Genomic DNA, 20647 nt, shown 5'->3' on the forward strand with positions numbered 1-20647 from the left:
AAGGGAAGTGAAGGGAGAAGAAAGGGAAGGAAAGGGAAGGAAAGGGAAGGGGAAACAAAAGAGAAAACAAAAGAAAAGAAAAACTATTAAGACATCTTTTTCAATCCAGAAAAAAAGAACAGGTCAAACTTAAAATAAAAAAAACAAACAACAGATTAGCAGGATAGCTTTGAAAGCTATGGGTTGAATCTACCTAAAAAGAAACTATACATAATAGATACTTATAGCTTCATGTATAATCCTCTTCTGTTCTACTATATGTATGAAAACGCTCATTTGATTTGATATTTGTTAAGCTCCAAACAAAACTATTTTTAATAGCATGGTGGGTAGGGTCATCACAGTAGCATCACTCATAGAATGGGCAGTTGAGGAAACCAGACTGAGAGTTGTGAATTAATTTGCCCCAGGTTACAGAGGGTAGCAAGTAGCAGAACATGGATGTCTCCTTGTGACAGTAAGGGAACACATTTCCTGGCTATATAAGGCAGTTATTACTCAGCCCTATGACAACCCATTCCATCAATGCCTAAGGGAAAGACTCCGGTGGAATGTTTGGCTTAAGTCAGATATGTGGAATGACAGACAAATGAAAGGTGAAGGGATAGCACAGTAAATTTCAGCAGTGTAAATCACTGATTTTGATCATCAGTCAGGACTCAAAAATAAATTTTTTTGGCAAAGAAATGGGGAAAATAATCATCTTTTTCTAGCAAAATCACACTCCAACAAAATAAATCTTTGCATGCAAATTTAGAAAAGCCAGACGTAGTAGGCTAAAAACTAATCATATTTTTGTTAACTCTAATGATTCGATTTAACAAGAACCAAGTTAAAAACCATCTATTCCATCTATTAAAGCACAATTCTCTCCTCTTGACAAACAAGTGGAGATCTCTGGATGCAGAAAACTATATACAGAAAGTCACTCAATTTATCAGTTTCTTATTAAGGGAGCGTTTTATCAATAGGAACATATATCAGGAAATGACATATAAAAAACAAAAGACCATTAAAATTTGTTACTAAAAATGATATCTTTCTGAAACAAAACAATCAGTCAGAGAGTGGAATTTGAAATCAAGTTGGTGTCTGTCAGACCCCAAGGCCACAGATCTAGCTCTTGAAGCCAGATATCATGGGAAGTTCTTGCCCGTCAATGCTTCCATGGAATGAAACAAAAGAAAAACAGGACTGGAAAGCTACAAGGATAGCAAGTTCTTTTTCAATGAACTCCAAGCTCTTGTGAGGACAATTAAAGTGAAGACAAACTACCTTCAGCAAAAGGAAGCAATGCCACTACATAAAGAAAAATCCAAAGACAAAGCAAAATGAAATTGAAGACAGCCAGCACTTCTTCCCAGAGGTTCTTCTGCTTGCTCATCATTTTCCAGATAACTCTATGCCTGAGGCTAGCAGGCAGCAGAGGGGATCTATTATAATATTTATCTTTAGAGAAAGATGCATTTAAAACTAAATGAATTCTTAAGTGAGTTACAGTACACGAATCCCATATTAATAGCAAATTTTGCAATTAATGTAGACTCCCAGGCATCTGGTCATGTAGTGTAAGTAACATATGCTAGCAATAGGAGAAAGACCTGTGATCTCATTGGTATATGAAATTCCCAGATGAGGCAGCTCCATCTATCAATGAAGTTCATTATCATATCTGAAATTTAGAGCCTTACAGAGTTGCCTAGAGCACAAATGTCAAACTCACAGCCCCAGGTTGCATGGAACAGCAAAATGTTCCAATGTACTTGGGAAATGTTTACTACCATAAATTAAAATAGAATACAACAGAGATGATTTTAATTTGTGGTTTTCCAAGTCAATATGCTACTGTGAGGAATCTGTTTTTATTTGAATTTGATACCACTAGCCCAAGGCACTGAAAGGTTAAATAACTTATCTGTAATCAAAGAACCAGTATATATCTGTTTGAACCCAGATTTCCCTGGCTTCTAAGCTAGCTTTTTATCCACTATATTTTTCTGCCTCTCTACTAGTAATAATAACAAAGGAAATCTTCCTTCTGTGAAGAATTTTCCCAATAATGTAGTGAAAAGTGGAAACTCTTTTCCTATACAAAATATATTGAGATTTCCAAAATTCTCTTAAGACTAGTCATTTCGATATGAACTCAAAGGAAGTTCCCAGTGTAATTCCAGGGATCTGTTCATAGATTAATGCTGTTTCACCTTTTTTATAACTAACTTGGATGAAAGCAGAGATTGAAAAGTTATCAAATGAGTAGATGATTCATATCTGACAGGGAGAGTTAATAGGTTTTATTTATCTTTATAGAGTTCTATATTATAGAATAGAGTTCTGGGACTCACATTTTAGGAAGGACAATTATAAGATGCAAAACATCCAGAGGTCCAAGTTGTATACTGAAATAGCTTTAGGTCATGCCATATGAAGATTGGTTAAAGGACCTGGAAATGTTCACCCTGAAAAATGTGAAGACTTAGGGGGGAATATGATGTTGTCTTCAAGTATTTGAAGGGCAATCATATGGAAAACTGATGAGATTTGTTTTGCTTGACCTCATAGGGCATAAAAAGGAAAAATGCATAGGAAATTATAAAGAGACAAATTTAGATGGTGTAAGAAAAAACTTTCTTCAATGGCCTGTTCAACACTTATTGCCTTAGGATAGAATAAGTTTTGAAATATGCAAGCAAAGACTGGATAATGAGCTTTTGAGTATATTGCAGAGGGGATTCTCATTCTGCTATTTTTGGAATTGGTATCTGAGATCCCTTCTCATTCTGCAGTCCCTTGATTCTGTGATTGAGTGAAGATCCAAAAAGATCTTGATGTACTGGAGAATTTGAGTATAGTAAATGAAGTAAAATGTAATAGGCATAATTGTAAAGATTTATGTTTGAGATAAAAAAATTAAAATTTCCCAAGAATAAGATGGAGGACAAATGGTGAAGGCTTTTGTGGACTTCAAGTTTAATGAACTGACTGTAAAATGGCAAACAAAAATCTATTTTGATCTCTTGTTACTTTTTTTTAATTAAAAATGTATTTGCTTGGTTGTTATATTAAAGTTCTCAGATCTCTCCCTCCCTCCTTGCATTATAGAAGGCATCATCTGACAAATATACATAATATACATATGCTACGTATGTATGTATATATGTATGTGTATATATATATGTGTGTGTGTGTGTGTGTGTGTGTGTGATGGATGATTCTATTTATCAATTTTTTATTTGGAGATGATATTCACAGTTTTTCAGTGTCCAAAAAAGGAATCTGATACAGTTCTATTATATTCAGCCCTAGTCAGACCCTATTCAGAAGTATTGTTGCTTTCTGGGAATCAAATTTTAGGAAGTATTTTATAAACCAGAGAATGTCCCAAAGGGATTCAACCAGGATAGTGAAAGGCCTCAAGATCATTCCATATGAGAATCAATTGAAAAAACTGGAGATGTTATTAATAATAAATTTTATAATAATAGTGGTCATAGTAACTAGAATATATAATTTTAAGGTTTATAATGCACTTCACATATGGTACCTCATTTGATCCTTACAATAACCCTGAAAAGTAGGTACTCCTATCATCTATATTATATAGATGCAGAAACTGAGACTAGAAAGTTTAATGATTTGTCCAGGATAATATAGCTGAAGGTCAAATTTGAACTCAGGTCTCCCTGACTCTAACTCTCCTAATCTAAAGACTGCACCATCTTGTTGACTTTTAGTTTCATCTGACAAAGAAAAGACTAATGGAAATATTGTCCTTAAGTATTTGAAAGCCTCTCTTCTGAAAAAAGGAATAGACTTGTCCTTCTAGACCCCAGAGGGCCATTGTTGAAAGCTGCAAAAAGGTAAGTTTAGGTCTGACATCAGAACGAACCTCTTTACAAATAGATCTATGCAATTAGGGCTGCCTGAGAAAGTGGTGGTGACCCCTGTTATGTTTAAAAGTTAATATCTCCCATGTTCTTTTTTTCTATAAGGTTTATTAATAATCACTTGAAATAGAAAAGATAGATACGCATAGATTTAAAGTTTCTTACTCTAAGTCTGTCTGACCACATGTAGCTCAGCCTTACAAGATTCTCCCTCCAGCCTCCTGCTTGCTCTCTGAAGTACCTGCCAAAAAGGCCTGGGTGGGCTCCACCCAAACCCCTTTATCAGGTAGATAATGGGATGGACCAGGTAGGCAAACCAGGAAGGGGGAGGGGATGAAATTCCCTCTGCACACCCTTTTTGTGACAGTTTTCAAGCAGAAGCTGGAAGTTCATTTGCCAGGTATATTATTCAGTGGGTTTCTTATCCATATGTAGATTAGATCAAATGTACACCAAGATACAACCCTGTGACCTATAACTCTAGACATTTTTCATTAAATCAATGTGCTTTTAAATTCAATTAATCGGCTGAATTTATGAAGTTCCTACTATGTGGTAGGCACTATGCAAGCACAGGAAATGTGTCATAATAGATATAAATGAGGATTAGAGAAGCCATTTTCACCTTCCCTTTCAAAACCATCTTATTTTGATCCTACCAGGCTAGTAGTACACTTAAATTTTTAAAAAGTTCTTAGAACACTCATTCTGCCAACTTCTTCCTAGGAAATTTCTTCTTTTTTCTCAAGATAAGGATAGAATTAGTACAATTTCATACAAATCTATATTCAAATTCATATAAAACAAGACACTGTTTAAACAGATCGATGTGTCAATGGCAGCCAACCAACCCAATTTTCTCCCATTTCCTCTAAATTTCTGGTCTGAATTATGGGAAGTCAAGTATGGAGATATGAACCTAGAGAGAGAAATAGCTGCGAGGTCAGAGTCCATTTTTCACAGATAAGGAATGTAATCAGGCAGATATTCAAAACCCAAAGAAAACATGTTCTTTGACCTATCAGCAATGGTAGTAGAAGTTTCTCTGGGGTTTCTGGGGATAGTACCTCAATTGCTAAAGACATTAGTAATTCCAAATTATCCAAATTACTTACTGCTTCTTAGGAATTGTTCTACCCCCTTGAATCTTTCAATCTGGACCCAGTTTCAATTTTAATGACCAGGTGGTATTGTAAATCATTAACTTGATTCCATTTAATGGGAAGGATCAGGAACTGAGGCCTCCAACACTAACCCCAGTGGTTTCTGCCTTTTGCTCTACTGAGCTGAAATTCTGAGGAAGTACTAAGCTCCCTACAGTTCTTAGCTATCTATGAGAGTCTGAAGAGTGTGATTAGAATGGATTTAACAATTACTTTATCTCTGAACTTCCACTTAATAACAAAATTCCTCTCAGAACTTACATATTTTACTAAATGCTAGTCACATAACAGAGACATAATAGAACAGAGTTGCCTCTCTACATTAAATGACAGAACATGATTAATTACATAGGTTGTTCTACTTTTTGCATAAAATAAAAAAAATAAAATCACATATAATCAAACATCTGTGATTGCAGTCATTACTAGGCCTAGGCAGATCCCATTTAACACATAGGAGAACACTTTGAGCCCAGTAGTTTTAGGAAAGACCTAGTTTGGTTTGTTTAATTCTCCACAATTGTTTCATCTGCCAGCAGACAAAGTAGAATAGAAGTACAACATAATAATTTGCTTTTCCAATGAGGTTTGGATAAAAACTCGGGAATTCTGTACTTGGTCAGCTACTCTTCTTTGTATGGAGAATAGTAACTTGGGATGCAATGCAGATTGAAGCTCCTAAAAACAAGTATTTTCTCATTCAGCACTCACTCAGTGAAAGGGATCTCTAATTGCTTCTTGCCAGTTAACTCACCATTCATGAGGAAAAAGAAGAAACTCAAAATAGCAGGCATTGCAAAAAGAAGCCTGCTCCTGCCATCCCATGCATCTTCCTCTGCCTCTCAGCTTGTTCCTTGATAATACTGTATCTATTCCCTCACATGTGGACACTTTTCTGTCTTCACCAACCCATATCCAGCTGAAGTCCATGCATTCAATGAAGAAAAGGAAAGACATAAGAACAAGGGGATACATGGTTTTTTTCACCCAAGGAATAAAACATCCTGTGCAGGGAGGCCTACACAACCAGCTCTCCTTCCCCAGACTGTGTAATCCTTCACCCTCAGTGAGGTAGCTTAGGGGATAGCAGTAATAGTTAATACCACCTGTAGGGGACTACTGGTGATGACAGTGGCTTCTTGGGCTCCTTTGCCCTTAGAAGCATGGATGATGACATTGGAAATAGCAACCAGGACAGTAACACTACCCTCTGGTAGGACAATATCTTGTGCTGGTAGCAACAGCCATGACACTCTCTTCTCATCTGGCTAATAATATAGTCCTCCAGTCTGCACTCTAATTCATCTTATTTTTTATTACTAGTTTTCATGAGCAGGAAAAATGATAATAATAAAACCCCCTACTATATAATAGAAACTTGATTTTATTATTGTTGAGTTCAATCAGACTTAAGACCCACTGTGCATGGAAAACTAAAAGCTACCTTGGTAAATTTAATGAAGTTTGAAACCATAATGAGGCTACCTAGTCAACTATTAAATAGAAGCTAAGAGAATCTAATCAAAATTAAATACGAATGCCTAATGATAAGTTTGCTGTTGCTACAAAGTGGCCATATAACCTAGACTAACTAGAACAGTGTGCATTTATAGGCATAGAGAGACACAATCCTGCTTTATATTTATCCTTTATTCTAAACCTTTTGTTTTACCTCAACTATCCTAAACCTATCCTTATCTCTCACCAAGACACTCCAATTCATTCTCCAGGCCATTACCCCTATTCTAGTCTCCCCTCTTACTTCAGTAATGACCTCATTGACCAATTCCACCACTCATCATTGGCTGACTTGGAATCCCTTAGCTCTTGTCCTTCTCTCATCACCAGACAAGCTTTATCAAGCTCTTACTCTGGATAACCCCTACCAAATTCCCTGTTCCTATTCATGTGCTGATAAATAGTCCATGAGTAAGTCATACAATTATACCCATTGTGAAAACTGGATTGGCATATCTTTGATAATACTGTCCTATATATGATGGTGAGAGAGAGTGTAGGTTATGAAGTCATTTGAGGCTGAGAAACGTAGCATAGTAATGGCCAACATGGTTTTGGGGCCTCAGTCTTTCTCCTCTGGCACCTTCACTGTGGTAAGGATCATGCACACAAGAGTCTCTGCTTGTCTATGCATTTGTGGCTTGTGCTACTCCACAACTCACACAGAATGAACAGCAACAGCAGACACACAAAGCTGGAGAGAGTTATTTATCTGAAAATATCTGCTGAGCTTAACCCTAATTCCCATTCTACAAAAGGGATACCCAGCAGTGAAGACCCTGGCAAAAGTGGGCTCAGAGGCACACTCTGGGCAAATAGACACTAGATACCTATCTTTGCTTTAAGTTTCTGAGGCCAGCTACCTTTTGATCTCAAAATGTCAATTCATTGCTCATGCTTGGTCCTCTCCCCAAGGGGGTAGATCTGATAAACCATGCATTGTTGGTTTTTTTTAAATAACAATTACAAACCAATTTATATAGAACATATAGTCCTAATATATTTTTTCTTTTCCCTTCCTCTTCCTCTCCTTTGCCCATTTCTTCCCTCTCTCCCTGAGGTCATCATTTCTCTCCAGAATAAAACCTTATTTAAAGCATTTAGTCACCTACCATACTGAATTTCTTTCAAAAGTAAAAGAGCATCAAGATCATAATTCCCATGAAAATGCCACTGTCTTTTTGAGGACAAAAAACTAAAAATGTACAAACATAATTACAATAGGATTTCTGAAGTTCTCTATATTCTAAATAAAAGCTGAACCCCAATACATATCTTGTCCTTTACCTTATTTCTCATGCTCTTGCTTACATTCAATTTGCCCATCCCATTCCCCAAGAATTCCACTACAGAATGTTCTCATGTTCACTTTTTGGCTTTCCTTTTCTTATACCACCAACATATTGGGTCAGTTTAGATATGAAACAATGACAGTTAAGTAAGTGCTCTTATATATTCTTTCAGTGGTTTTCTATAATAAGATTGCTACTTGAAGAAATGGGCAGAATTCATTCTGTTCAAGATATTATCATGTCTTGTTCATTCAATTCAAAAACATCATCAGTAACTTGCTTCACGTTAATTTTTTTACATAAAATATGCAAACTGCCTTTAAAAGTTTTGATAATTTCAAAACATTATTTCCTTAATAGTGAGTACTTCAGGTCACCTATTGAGATAACTGATGGTTAATTTTTCACCCCACTTGTACGTAAGGAAAGGTAATCTTTAGCTATATTAGTTGTTAATTTTTTAGTGACATCTCTTTGCATGCATATGATATTATGAATATAATAGCACAACTTGAAAATATATACACAGATGTATATTAAATCATATTCTGAAATAGTAATAATTCAATATTTTCATTCCATTTTATTCATTTATTTTTATTTATATTTACTTATATATTTTATATTTTATATCAATATATAATCTATATATTTATTATTTACATTTTATTTTATTCATTTATTCTTTGTTATTTTACTTTTTGGCAATTCCTAGCACATTGTGTTGCAGAATCCTTCATAATAGCCTGCTATCAGTATTTCATGGTCAAACAATGTAGTAGTAAGACAAAGAAAACATATATCTAAATACCCACATTTAAAAACCCACAAGACTGACAATGTCTCATTGCACTTTATATTTTGATTATATAAATTTAAATTTTCTTAAGACATTGGAGATTAAGGTTAATCCTACACAGTAAAACTAGAACTTACTTTTTTCTTGGCTTTCATGGCAGCTTTAGCATTTGCTTCAGGTTTGTCCACTAAAGTCATCCCTATAAAATATTGAGACAAACAAATTTAGAAATCATTTATTAAGTACCTGTTATGTGCAAAATGCTATGCTAGGTACTGTAGGAATTACCAAGTTTAAATAAGATCCGATTCCTGTCATAATGGAATGTGCTATACAGTGTAGTAGAGGGATAAGATGAACACATGCAACACAATTATCCACAATGATGAACAAGAGGTGTATTAGAGAACAGTGACTTCTGAGGTCTAAAGGGGAAGATCCGTAAGAGTAGGAGACTCAGAGAAGGCTGCCTAAAGGAGGCCTCATAGACGCTGTGTTTAAAGGATGGAAAGAAATTCCAAAGTTTAAGAAGGAGAGGATCAATATTCTAGGCCTTCAGAACCATCTGAACAAAGAAATGCCAGTGAGTAGTACAGTATATATTAGGATATACAGCATTAAAATGTTATTGTATGGAGGACAGTTGGGGGAAGTGAGGTGGCATAGTGGATATAATACCAACCCTGAAGTCAGGAAGACTCTTCATCATGAGTTTTAATCTGGCCTCAGATACTCTGTATGACCCTGGGGAAGTCACTTAACCCCATATGCCTCAGTTTCCTCAACTATAAAATAAGGTGGAGAAGAAAATGGAAAACTACTCCAATATCTCTGCCAACAAAACTCCAAATGGGGTCACCAAGAGTCATACGCAACTGAAAAATAACTGAAAAATAGTATGAGGTAAAACTAGAAAGGGAAGGTGGTGCCAGAGCATTGATCTTGAATGATAGGCAAAGGGATTTTATTCAGTAAGGAATCAGCATCATGAAAGATCCTAGGACAACATGACATGACCAGATCTTTCCTTAGAAGAGACCATTCTGGTAAGAGTACTTAGGATACACAGGTCAGGAAGACTTGTGAGAAAGCTCTTTCAATTTACTAAGTCTGAGTTGATGAGGGCCTTGAGTAGTGGAGAAGCAGAGAGTAAGAGTAAGAGTAAGAATAGAGAGTAAGAGTAAGAATAAGAATAGAGAGTAAGAGGGAGAGGTAAAAAGATCTGAAGACATAATCAGTAAGATTTAGTAAGTGACTATATTTGACATAGAGAGAGGGAAGGGGGGAGTGTCAAAGACAATACCAAGAACTCAAATACAGAATATATAAATAATAGAACCACTGAAAAAATGATAAAATTTAAACTAGCAAATCAGTTCAAACAAGAATCAAATTTATGAATGTTTTCCATATTACTGCCTTAAACAATATTGTAACACTAAAATAATCCCCAAACTAAACTGGAACCAAAGTTACATCTAATAACATATAATAAATACAGTATGAATATCAAATTATGTTTTCAGTTATCAGAGTTATTTTTCCATTACTGAAGATGAATTTTACACCTCCAAATGAAATTCTTTTAACTAGGACTTCACCAAAAATGGTCTAAAATAATTTTGAAATATATTTATTGAAATGCATAAATGATATTCCCATCTACAGTTTTCAAAATCTCTCTAGAATTGGAATGCAAATTGATTTGTGCTAGGTAACCACAATGTACATAATTTAGACCCCAAATTTGCAAATTTTGTGCTCAAAAGTTGTATTAGTGTCTTCAGAATGAAATGGAAATAATGTTCCTTAGCACTATCAGGAATTTCTGTACTTTCCAAAATATGTGGTTAAATCCTGATATAAATCTTTCAAAGTTTACAATTATAAGCAAGATCCTTATACAATCATTTCATGTCCAGGTTCAAATTCAGTAACACTATCAACTCTCCAAGGGATAAGTTTTTCCTTAGTAGCAAAGAATTAATTTCCTCCCATCAGAAAACTCTCTTATCTTGAACTTATAGAGTAAAAAATCATTTAATAAGAAATACAGATTAAAATAATGAGAAATGGATTCATAAAATATTACATGTCTTTTATCTATATCCAAGTAATTTTATTTATTAAGTGCATAAGGTAAACTATGCAATATTGAAAATATTCCAAATGAATGGAAAAAGTCATGCCTCATACCACACATAGAGGGTGTGGACAGAAATAGACTGGTCAGTCTAACAAGATTAAAGGATGATGCCTTTTTTTCTGGTTTGACTATACTGTACAAAGTACTTGAACTTCCCCTTTCAGACAACATTTGGTACTTACTGATAGCTCCTTGATGGGATGGGATGAGCAACTTTACCCAGGCAGCTTTAAGCCCAATGACAAGACAACAAGAATGATTGAGTCATGGCATTTAGAGACCAGTAGATTATAGTCAGTGTATAACTGAAGTATGTCGTTGGGTCTGTCCTTTAAAGAGGAACAGAAAACAATTCAGTTTATCACAGAGACTAGGGTGAAGCAGATGATTTCCTAAGGTCCTAATAAGAAGTCTGCTCATCCATGCAATCTTCTGAAGGTAATGTCTTGATCAGAGGTATTTCAGCCACAGAGAGGCAGGCAGAGAATGGAAGGAGTTACCTGAAAAGGAAGCACTTAGTGGAGACTTCCTGGACCATACTTATATCTTAAGTGATGGTTCAATCATCCAAATTCTGTTTTTAGATTCTATTTTTCGATCAACAACCACTTACCAAATCCCCCTTTTCTTCAATTAGTATTAGTGAAGAAAACGTCACTCTCTTCTCATCTTATCTTCAATTTCATTTCTGATTTCATAATCTCTAGAAATATTTTGTAGATTCCTTCTGGCAGTACCATTTGGCCCCACAATAAATCATCAAAATAGATAGTTGCTATTAAGTTTTATAAATCTCCTGTGATGTTGTCAGATTCACACCTTTGGTGGCTACCATATCAGGTAGACATAACATGACTACTTCCACTCAAGATTCAGAAACTTGGAAAGCATGGAGCTGAGAGAGGAAGAACATTTTGTGATATCCATTCCCCAAAGGTTCATGCAGAAGTACCTGGTTAGCTCAGTTAGAGCATGAGACTCACTTTCAAGGTTGTGGGTTCATATGGATATTGGGCACCACTGTTACAGAGATGTACTGTGGTAGGATAGACTATTGATTATAGAGTTATGAAGAAATGAACTTGAGTTATGTCCCTGACCCATACTGACCCATACCTATCCTCTTACCAGAATTGGCTGGTTGCCAGGAGTACTTGATTTTAGTTCTTTCAGAAGCATTCAGGAGGATTATCCCCCAAATCAACTCTTTGAACTTTGCATTGTGTGGATGACAATATTATTCTGACATCATCAGGATTTGGAACCTAATGGCTCAACTCTTCCCTCTCACTTAGCTCCTAAATTGAACTAGTCACCAAGTTTTGCCCACCTTATTTTCACAACATCTTTTATATCTGTCCCCTTTGCTCAATTATCAAAGCCTCTCCTCTAGTTCATCACCTCCATTCTAGTTTACTGGCTTTGCCAGGGTGTAAGCTTTTACCCCTCAAAACTATTCTCCACACAATTTCCAAATTAATAGGTTTAAAACCCAGATCTGACCCCCTTGGAAAGCATTCAATGGTTCCCTATTATCTTTAGGATGTAATAAAAATTGTCAGTCTGGCTTTTTAATATATTCCTTTCAATCTGGTTCCTACCTTCTTGTCAGGTGGCAAGGTAATAAACTACTACTACTATTACTACCACTCCTCCTCCTTCTTCTCCTTCTACTATTGCTCCTACCTCTGTACTATATACTTATGCATCCCATACTACTAATATATTGCAATAGACTATACATATATACAGTTTTATTTGTTAAGCAATTTAATATGTTCTCATTAATATAAAAATAAGAAGTCAATAAAATTTGTTTTAAAGGAAGTGGCCAAAGCATTCATATATGTAATAGTGAGATGCCTGGAAGTCATGAATAGTACGGTAAAGGATGAAAAGCAGTTTGGGGAGAATGAGGAAAAAGAGATTCTCACATGAATATGGAGATTAAGATCCACAACAATATGTTTTGGGTCTGGAAGTTGACATGAAAGTGGAAAGCATACCCAAAAGTCAGTGTGAAGGCCAAGATCTTGAAATAACAATGTTTCATTTTAGAAGTAGAATAAGAGTACATTCTGTCTCCTGAGATAACAACTGACAGAAGAGTGGCCTAGCAGTAAAACATGTACATGGAAATAGGGCTTCTGACCTGGTTGCTAGACTGGGGTAGATAGGTGAACCATTAGATAGAGTGTCCAACTTAGGGTCAGCATACACCTAAATTTAAATATTGACTCACATTCTATGAGCTATGTGACCCAGAAAATCGAGGGTTTTTGACAAATGCAAAGAGATAGATTATGCCAAAATAATCGCTGAACTTCTAGAGGTCATACAATTGTCTAGAGAAAATGCAGTGATGCACTATCGAGCTCACAACTCAGAAACAGTGTCCCAAGGAAACCAAAGGGCAGATATCGTGGTGAAATAAACAGCCAGAAGAGAGCCAAATCATGCCATGAATTTGTCAGTAATCAAAGAGCCAAATCTAACAAGTGCCTATGATAATCTGGAAATTTAGACATGGAAAGGGAACTTTGGGGCTGTTGTGAGGAGGATTATTTAGTTATCATTTAGGAGGCCTAACAGGAAGGGCTGGAGAAGTCCAAATAGAATGGGGAAGCAGGAAGTGTGGCTTTCTCTCTGAGACAGACTCCATGGTGGTTGGGACAAGTTGCAAATGACCCTAGGAGACCTCAGATTTCCAGAGATCCTGAAGGAAGACTGACATCTACTTGTGGGAGATTTTGGTAGAGACTATTAATCCCAACCTCAGTTGCAGGTTAACTTGGGCTATGTTAGCTCCCAGAATCTACCCACCTGAAAGTACAGATAGTAGTACTGGAGGAGCTGGTATATCACTGGAGTGAGTCTGGACTCTGCTGTGAGGATTCCCACTTCAGTCCTGCTATTCTCTGGGCCCTGTCTGGCTTAGGTCTCAGATGAGTGTAGATAAGTCCCTCTCCTGACCCTGTGGTTTGCCCTTAGTCTGAAAGTGTAGAAACCCCTATTCCCATCCTTTACCATAGTTTCCTTAATTAAAATTGTTATAAACTCTTGCCATTTGCCTGCTAGTTTCCATAGGCCCCTTGTCTAGATGGTGCAGGGTGACAGGGCCTAACCGCCACTTCTGTTAACAGATATCTCCTTAGCAGTTAAACCCACTCTCCCTACCTTGTTTGGTCCTGCCTTCTGTCATTCCTGTCTCTCTCACACCCCACTGAGCCCAAAAATGATATTTTAGTTTAACTCCCTTGGTTTTCTCCATTATAGGGCCAAGGAGATAGATAGAATTTGGTTTTCTCATTCAGGCATGCCAATCTTGCCTAGAAAACTGTGCTATCATATATACAATGCCATACATGAGAAAAGACACTTTGGGACACAAGCTGTGATCAATTCAGTCAATAGATTTTAGATAGCTCCTGGAATTTCAGCATATGCAATAAAAGTCTGAAATAAGTACAAGATTTGTATGAGGTTGAATCAGGGAATGTTTAAGAAGAAAGGTTTTGGGGGTCGACCACTAGCTTATACTCCATTTAAATGCATACAAATAGACTATATCGCCATGCCCAGAGACAAAGAGTTTAAGTATTGCCTAGTTATAGTAGACAGACTGACTAGATGGCCAGAGGTTTTTCTAGCAAAGAATGTAATGCAGCATTTGTGGTAAAAGTCCTACTGAAATAAATCATCTCTAGATTTGGAATTCCATGCCGGTTGGATTCGGATCACAGATCACATTTGGCACAATCAGTGCTGAAAGAGGTTTATGAAAACTTGGGAATAAAAGCCAGTTTTCATTCACCTTATTATCCTCAGAGTTCAGGGCAAGTGGAAAGATTGAACAAAGAGGTCAAAACTCTCATTGGAAAGATCTGTTCAGAGACTCACTTGAAATGGACTGAAATTTTACCTTTAGTTCTGTTCCATCTTCGAACATGTCCGAGTGGGGATTTACATCTCTCTCCATTTGAGATGCTGTATGGTCATGCAATTTGGGAAGGAAAATGTGTAAACCATCCTATGCTAGGAGAAAACTCAATTATTGAAATACATACAATCATTGCAAACCAGGATAAAAGAGCTACATGAAATGGGTGTTATCCAACAAACAACACCACTGGATTTTGCTTTGCACAGTATCAAACCAGGAGATAAAGTCTATGTAAGGAATTTCAATGGAAAATCAGCTACAGACACAAAGTGGGTCAGTCCATTAAAAGTTATATTAACTACTCCAAGTTCAATCAAAGTAGCAAGGGAAAATGCATGGATCCATTTTTTGCACACCAAACTTAAGAAACCTTACACCAGTAGAAAGAATCAAAGTGAAATCAAAGATGACAAAGAAAGTGCTGAGAATGAAAATCAATTAGAAACATTACTTTTAGATCAAAATAAATTAGTTCCAGAAGAAGAGGAAGATCCCATCAGTCAAGCATAGACAATCGAAAACAAGTTAGACAAAAGACAAAAATACTCATGAAGGGGATGAAAGGATGCAGAAAGAAAAGAAATACTAGCCCAGAAGAAAAGAAAAAAAGGAATAAAAGCAGAAAAAAACAGACAGGAAAACTTTGAACAGCTAACAGAAACAGTAAAATCTCTCTGAACTTTGTAAATATTTGTACATAAGAAATGGACAGACAGTAACTGGGACTTATGTAAGATAAAGTACGGCATTAGCAGAAAAACACATTAATTTCACATATTAGAGATATCCAACATGTACATGGCTTGCAGGAACTGAAGAGAACCATCAGGCAATGAGAGAAGTGGAAGTCTGGAGAAAAATGTAAGTATCTCATGCAACACTATATAAAAAAAAGAGACATAATTCACAAACTGATTCATTTTTTGACCTCATGTAGATAAATGAGAGTCTATGATTGCAAAAATGCAAAATGTATAAATAAGTAGCTAGATACATAAGGTCTTAATCATACAGAAAGAGCAATATGTTTTTTCTGTTTGATTAACATCAGAAATTAGGGAACTGCATAATTGTTTATATATTTTGTACATACCTCTCTGTAAATATTATAAATATGTGTAACAGGTTTTGCAATTATATCTAGAGAGTTGTGAATATTGTAGTATAGCTTGTACATAAATGTATATAGATATGAATAAGGTAGTTTAGGAAAGTTAGCATTATCTTGTAACAGTTTAGAATTAAGGTTAAGGTTATAAAGTAGGTCATGAGACCTTTTATCTAGGTGGTTTAACACAGTTGAATTGGGTTGCTTTAAGTAAGTTTCAGTGACTCTGCTGTTGGGTGTGGTCTGTGTTAAATCAGCTGACAGGCCCCACCACTTGTTTGATTCCTCCTTCACAATTGACCAATGAGAAAGTAAAAGATTCTTCCCCAACTGTCAGTACTAAGTGAACTCAGTTCTTTAGATGTAAAACTAACTAGTAAACTCAAACTATTAAAGATGTTATAACTGACTGTGATTTGTTGGTTGTGATGTTGATCCTAATGATCCTAATACCCATGATGAAAGAAGATCAATAATCACTTGAATGAACTTGAAGAGAGAAAAGAATAATTTTTTTTCTCTATGACTTTGAATTTTTATTTTTTAGAAAAATTTTCCATGGTTATATGATTCATGTTCTTACTCTCCCCTCCAACTCCCCAAGTCCCCAACCCCCTCCCCAGCTGACATGCATTTCCACTGGTTTAAACATGTGTCATCGATCAAGACCTATTTCCATATTATTGATAGTTGCACTGGGATGGTCATTTAGAGTCACCATTCCAAATCATGTCCGTATCAACCCATGTGTACGAGTAGTTGTTTTTCTTCTGTGTTTCCACTCCTGTAGTTCTTCCTCTGAATATGGAAGTGTTTTCTTCCATAAGTCCCTCAGAATTGTCCTGGGTCTTTGCATTGCTGCTAGTACAGAAGTCCATTATTTTCAATTTTACCACAGTGTATCAGTCTCTGTGAACAATGTTCTCCTGGTTATGCATCATTTCCTGGAGGTCATTCCAGTTCACATGGAATTCCTTCAGTTCATTATTCCTTTGAGCTCAATAGTATTCCATCACCAGCATATACCACAATTTGTTTAGCCATTCCCCAATTGAAGGGCATACCCTCACTTTCTAGTTTTTTGCCACCACAAAGAGCATGGCTATAAATATTTTTGTACAAGGCTTTTTATCTATGATCTCTTTGGGGTACAAACCCAGCAATGATATGGCTGGATCAAAGGGCAGGCTTTTTTAGCGCTCTTTGGGCATAGTTCCAAATTGCTAATCAGAATGGTTGGATCAGTTCACAACTCCACCAGCAATTCATTAATGTCCCAATTTGGCCACATCCCCTCCAACATTTATTACTCTCCCCTGCTGTCATTTTAGCCAATTTTCCAGGGTAAAGAGGTTGGAGAAGGAAAATACTTAATTCTTAAGTGCATTGAAATTAACTTAAAGAGGGAAGAACAATCAGATCCATTGGGACAGAGAATTGATTTGCCCTATAGAAAAGTAGAAGGGTAACAAAGGGACTGGTGGGGAGGGAAGCAATACCACTGTATTGGTCTTCTCCCCTGTTTGCCTCACATGCTTCTTTATGAAATATACATTTATTCCATTTTGTCTGTTTTTCCATTTCTCTTAATATTATCTCCTTTTTTAACCTCTAACTTTATATATATTTATACATATATGTGTATATATATATGCATATATATACATATATCTTGACATTTCATCCTATACAGTTTGTCCCTGTTCCCTTTTAGCTACCCTGCTGATAATAACAATTTTTAAGAGTTACCAATATCTTCTTTTCATATAGGGATATAAGTCAATTGAACTTATTGGGTCCCTTAAAGAAAAGGTTCTTTTGTGGTTTTTTTACCCACTCTCTTAATTACCTTATGGTGATTCTCTTGATTTCTGTTTTTGGGCAGCAAACTCTCTGATTAAATCTGTTTTTTTTTTCTTTATGAATGTTTGGAAGTCTTCTATTTTGTTGAATGACCATACTTTCCCCTGCAAGAATATAGTCAGTTTTTCTGGATAGTTAATTCTTGGTTGTAGACCCAGGTCTCTTGCTTTCTGGAATATTATATTTCATGCCTTCCGGTCCTTCAATGTAGATGTAGTCAAATGCTGTATTATCCTAGCTATGCTTCCCTGGTATCTGAATGACTTCTTCTTAGCAGCTTGTAATATTTTTTCCTTGGTCTGGTAGTTTTTGAATTTGGCTATAATATTCCTTGAAGTTGTCAGCTGCAGATTAAATGTAGGCGGTGATCTGTGGATTCTTTCAATTTACACTTTTCCCACTTATTCCAGAATGTCAGGACAGTTTTCTTGTATAATTTCCTGTAGGATGATGTCCAGGTTTTCCTTTTGCCATGATCTTCTGGTAGTTCAGTAATTCTTAAATTGTCTCTCCTCAATATGTTTTCTAGACCTGAGGTTTTGTCAATGAGGTGTTTCATATTTTCCTCAAATTTTTCATTTTTTTATTTTGTTTTATTTATTCTTGCTGCCTTGTGAAGTCATTTGCTTCTAGTTGTTGAATTCTAATTTTTAAAAACTGAATTTCATCCCTGGATTTTTGGTCTTCCTTCTCCTTATGGTCTGATTTTCTTTGTAGATCAGCTTTCACCTTCTTTGCTTTGTTCTTCAGCTGGTCAATTTGGGCTTTTAAGACATTATTTTCTTGTTTTAGATCATGTATTTCCTTTTCCCAATTATCTTCAGCCTCTGTTGATTGTTTTCTGAGTTCTTGATTTATTTGAATTTTGAGTTCTTGAGTTAATTGAGTGTTGAGTTCTTGAGTTAATTGAATTATAAGTTCATCCAAAGCCTGTGTCCATTTCACTGAAGTTTCTATTTTTTTTTGCTTGGTGTTCCTTTCTCTTCTTCTGATCCATTTGCTTTTTGTTCAATTTCTTGATAGAAGCTGTCAATTGTGGTTTCTTTTTTCTTTTTCTGTTGTTCACTCATGTTTTTCCTTCTTCCTCCCCTGTAATTGGCTGTAATCTTGTTCCTCTGATCATTTTTTATCTGTAGGTTTGGGCTATTCAGTCCTAGGAGGGCTTCTTCTCTGTTTTGATGATTAATTAGGTTAGTGGGATCTGAGGCCAGATTTTCCCCAGCTGGTGGTAAAAGCTAAAGTGAATTTGGCTACTTTCATTATAATCTGTGGGGTGGGGTCTTGGAGCTTCCCTGCCCTCTGAATACTTCTTGTCTGCTGTATTGATAGGATTAAGCCCAGATGTGGTTGATCTGAGGAACTCAAAGTGCCCTGAGGTCAAAAACCTCAAGAAAATGGGGAAGGGGGGCAGCACAAGATAGAGGGTATATTCACCCTCTCTGGGTTTCTCCCCCAGCAGCCTCCCTACTGTCTGTGATCAGAGCATTGAGTTTGACAAACCTGTACCAGCAAGGCACTCCCTTGGACTAGTGCCTCAGCCCACCCAGAGATTCCAGGATCCGCTGGAGACTCAGCACATTAAGTGGAGGAGGGGATCTGGGATCTTCCTCCTGTCTTTCCCCTCACACAGGACAATTCCAAGAATTTAGCCTTTTTTTTCTTTTTTTACATGTACCTTTTAAGTTGGGTTCATCTGGAGGATCCCCCAGCTCTCTTCTGTTGTTAGATTTGGTTTTGGTTTTCTGTTCCCTCAGAGCCCTTTGTCTTTGATTGCTGGTGAAGAGTTTTACAGAGGTCTGGAGCCTTGCTACTTCTATGCCACCCTCTTCCCAGAATTCCCCTCAAGGTGAAAGGAGTAATTTTAACTGATACCTTTCCCCTAAGAATTTTTAGCACAGATCGGGTCATTACAGGCTCCTCTCTCTTAACTTATTTAATGAAGGTAAACAAGGCTAAGGAAAGGATGGGTTGAAATAAAAAGGAACGTGGGATTGGGAATGAATCCTAGAACCTTGTTTAACTAACTAAACCTATAATAAATCTTTAGGAGTTTTCAGGTAAAGCTGATTCTCTGAACCTGCCAGGCAAATTGCCTTAGTCAGGCCTAAAGGCCTGGCTTTAGTTGCTAGCTCAATTCGATTTGGCTTGGTTTAACAGAGTTAATCTTCAATATTTATCTTCTTGTTGGTGTTTAGAAAGTTGTATATTATAGATGATATATTAGAAAGGATGCTGAAAGCACTGGATGAGCAATGAGCCTAGATAACTATTCCTATGAGGTATAAGTTATCCTTAGCTAAGAGACAATTTTGAAACACCTATCCTCTCACAGTTCTCAAGTCTGAGACCCTGAGAATAGGAATTTACCTCAATTTATAGGATGCTCTCAACAGACATTTTGGTCTCATGCCACCTCATGCCACCGCTGCATTCTACATTCCAACCTCAGTAACTGGCAACTATCCTGGCCCAATATGGCTTCTTGCAACAGTATTTACAAGGTTTAGTGTAGTAAATGCATAGGTAATTGAGTTTCTTAGCAATAGAATTTAAACTGCATTTTCCGACCAGTTTTTCTTTAAGGAAGTTCTTTGTGACAGCATGAACTGAAATTTGTGTTAATGGAAAAATTATGGTTAAGTTTTTTGGCATAATGATAAGCACAGGTACATAATTGTTGTATTAGTCTAGAATTGTAAGGATATTAATACTAATAGTAGTTTTATTGATTTTTTTTGCATTTTACTTTCTATACTTATTTTTGTTTTGTGAACCCCAAATCCTAACCAATATCTTTCCTGGGGAATGCCCTAGTTTAGGAATAGTCAGATAGGAGTATAAATAGCATAGAGTAGGGGGGAGGTTTTTTATTTTGGGGGAATTGGTGAATAGCATAGGAATATATATATATATATATATATGTATATA

General features: G+C 36.2%; 1 protein-coding gene across 1 annotated transcript in view; it reads right to left on the reverse strand.

Annotated features, from left to right (window-relative positions):
- ZCWPW2 (zinc finger CW-type and PWWP domain containing 2) overlaps positions 1-20647 on the reverse strand; it is a 221726-nt gene that overhangs the window by 112155 nt on the left and 88924 nt on the right. The window contains 1 exon segment of the mRNA XM_044678879.1: positions 12767-12780. Within this exon segment, the coding sequence (XP_044534814.1) occupies positions 12767-12780 (14 nt within the window).

This window comes from Gracilinanus agilis, chromosome 5, assembly GCF_016433145.1.
Source record: "Gracilinanus agilis isolate LMUSP501 chromosome 5, AgileGrace, whole genome shotgun sequence".
NCBI classification, from domain to species: domain Eukaryota; kingdom Metazoa; phylum Chordata; class Mammalia; order Didelphimorphia; family Didelphidae; genus Gracilinanus; species Gracilinanus agilis.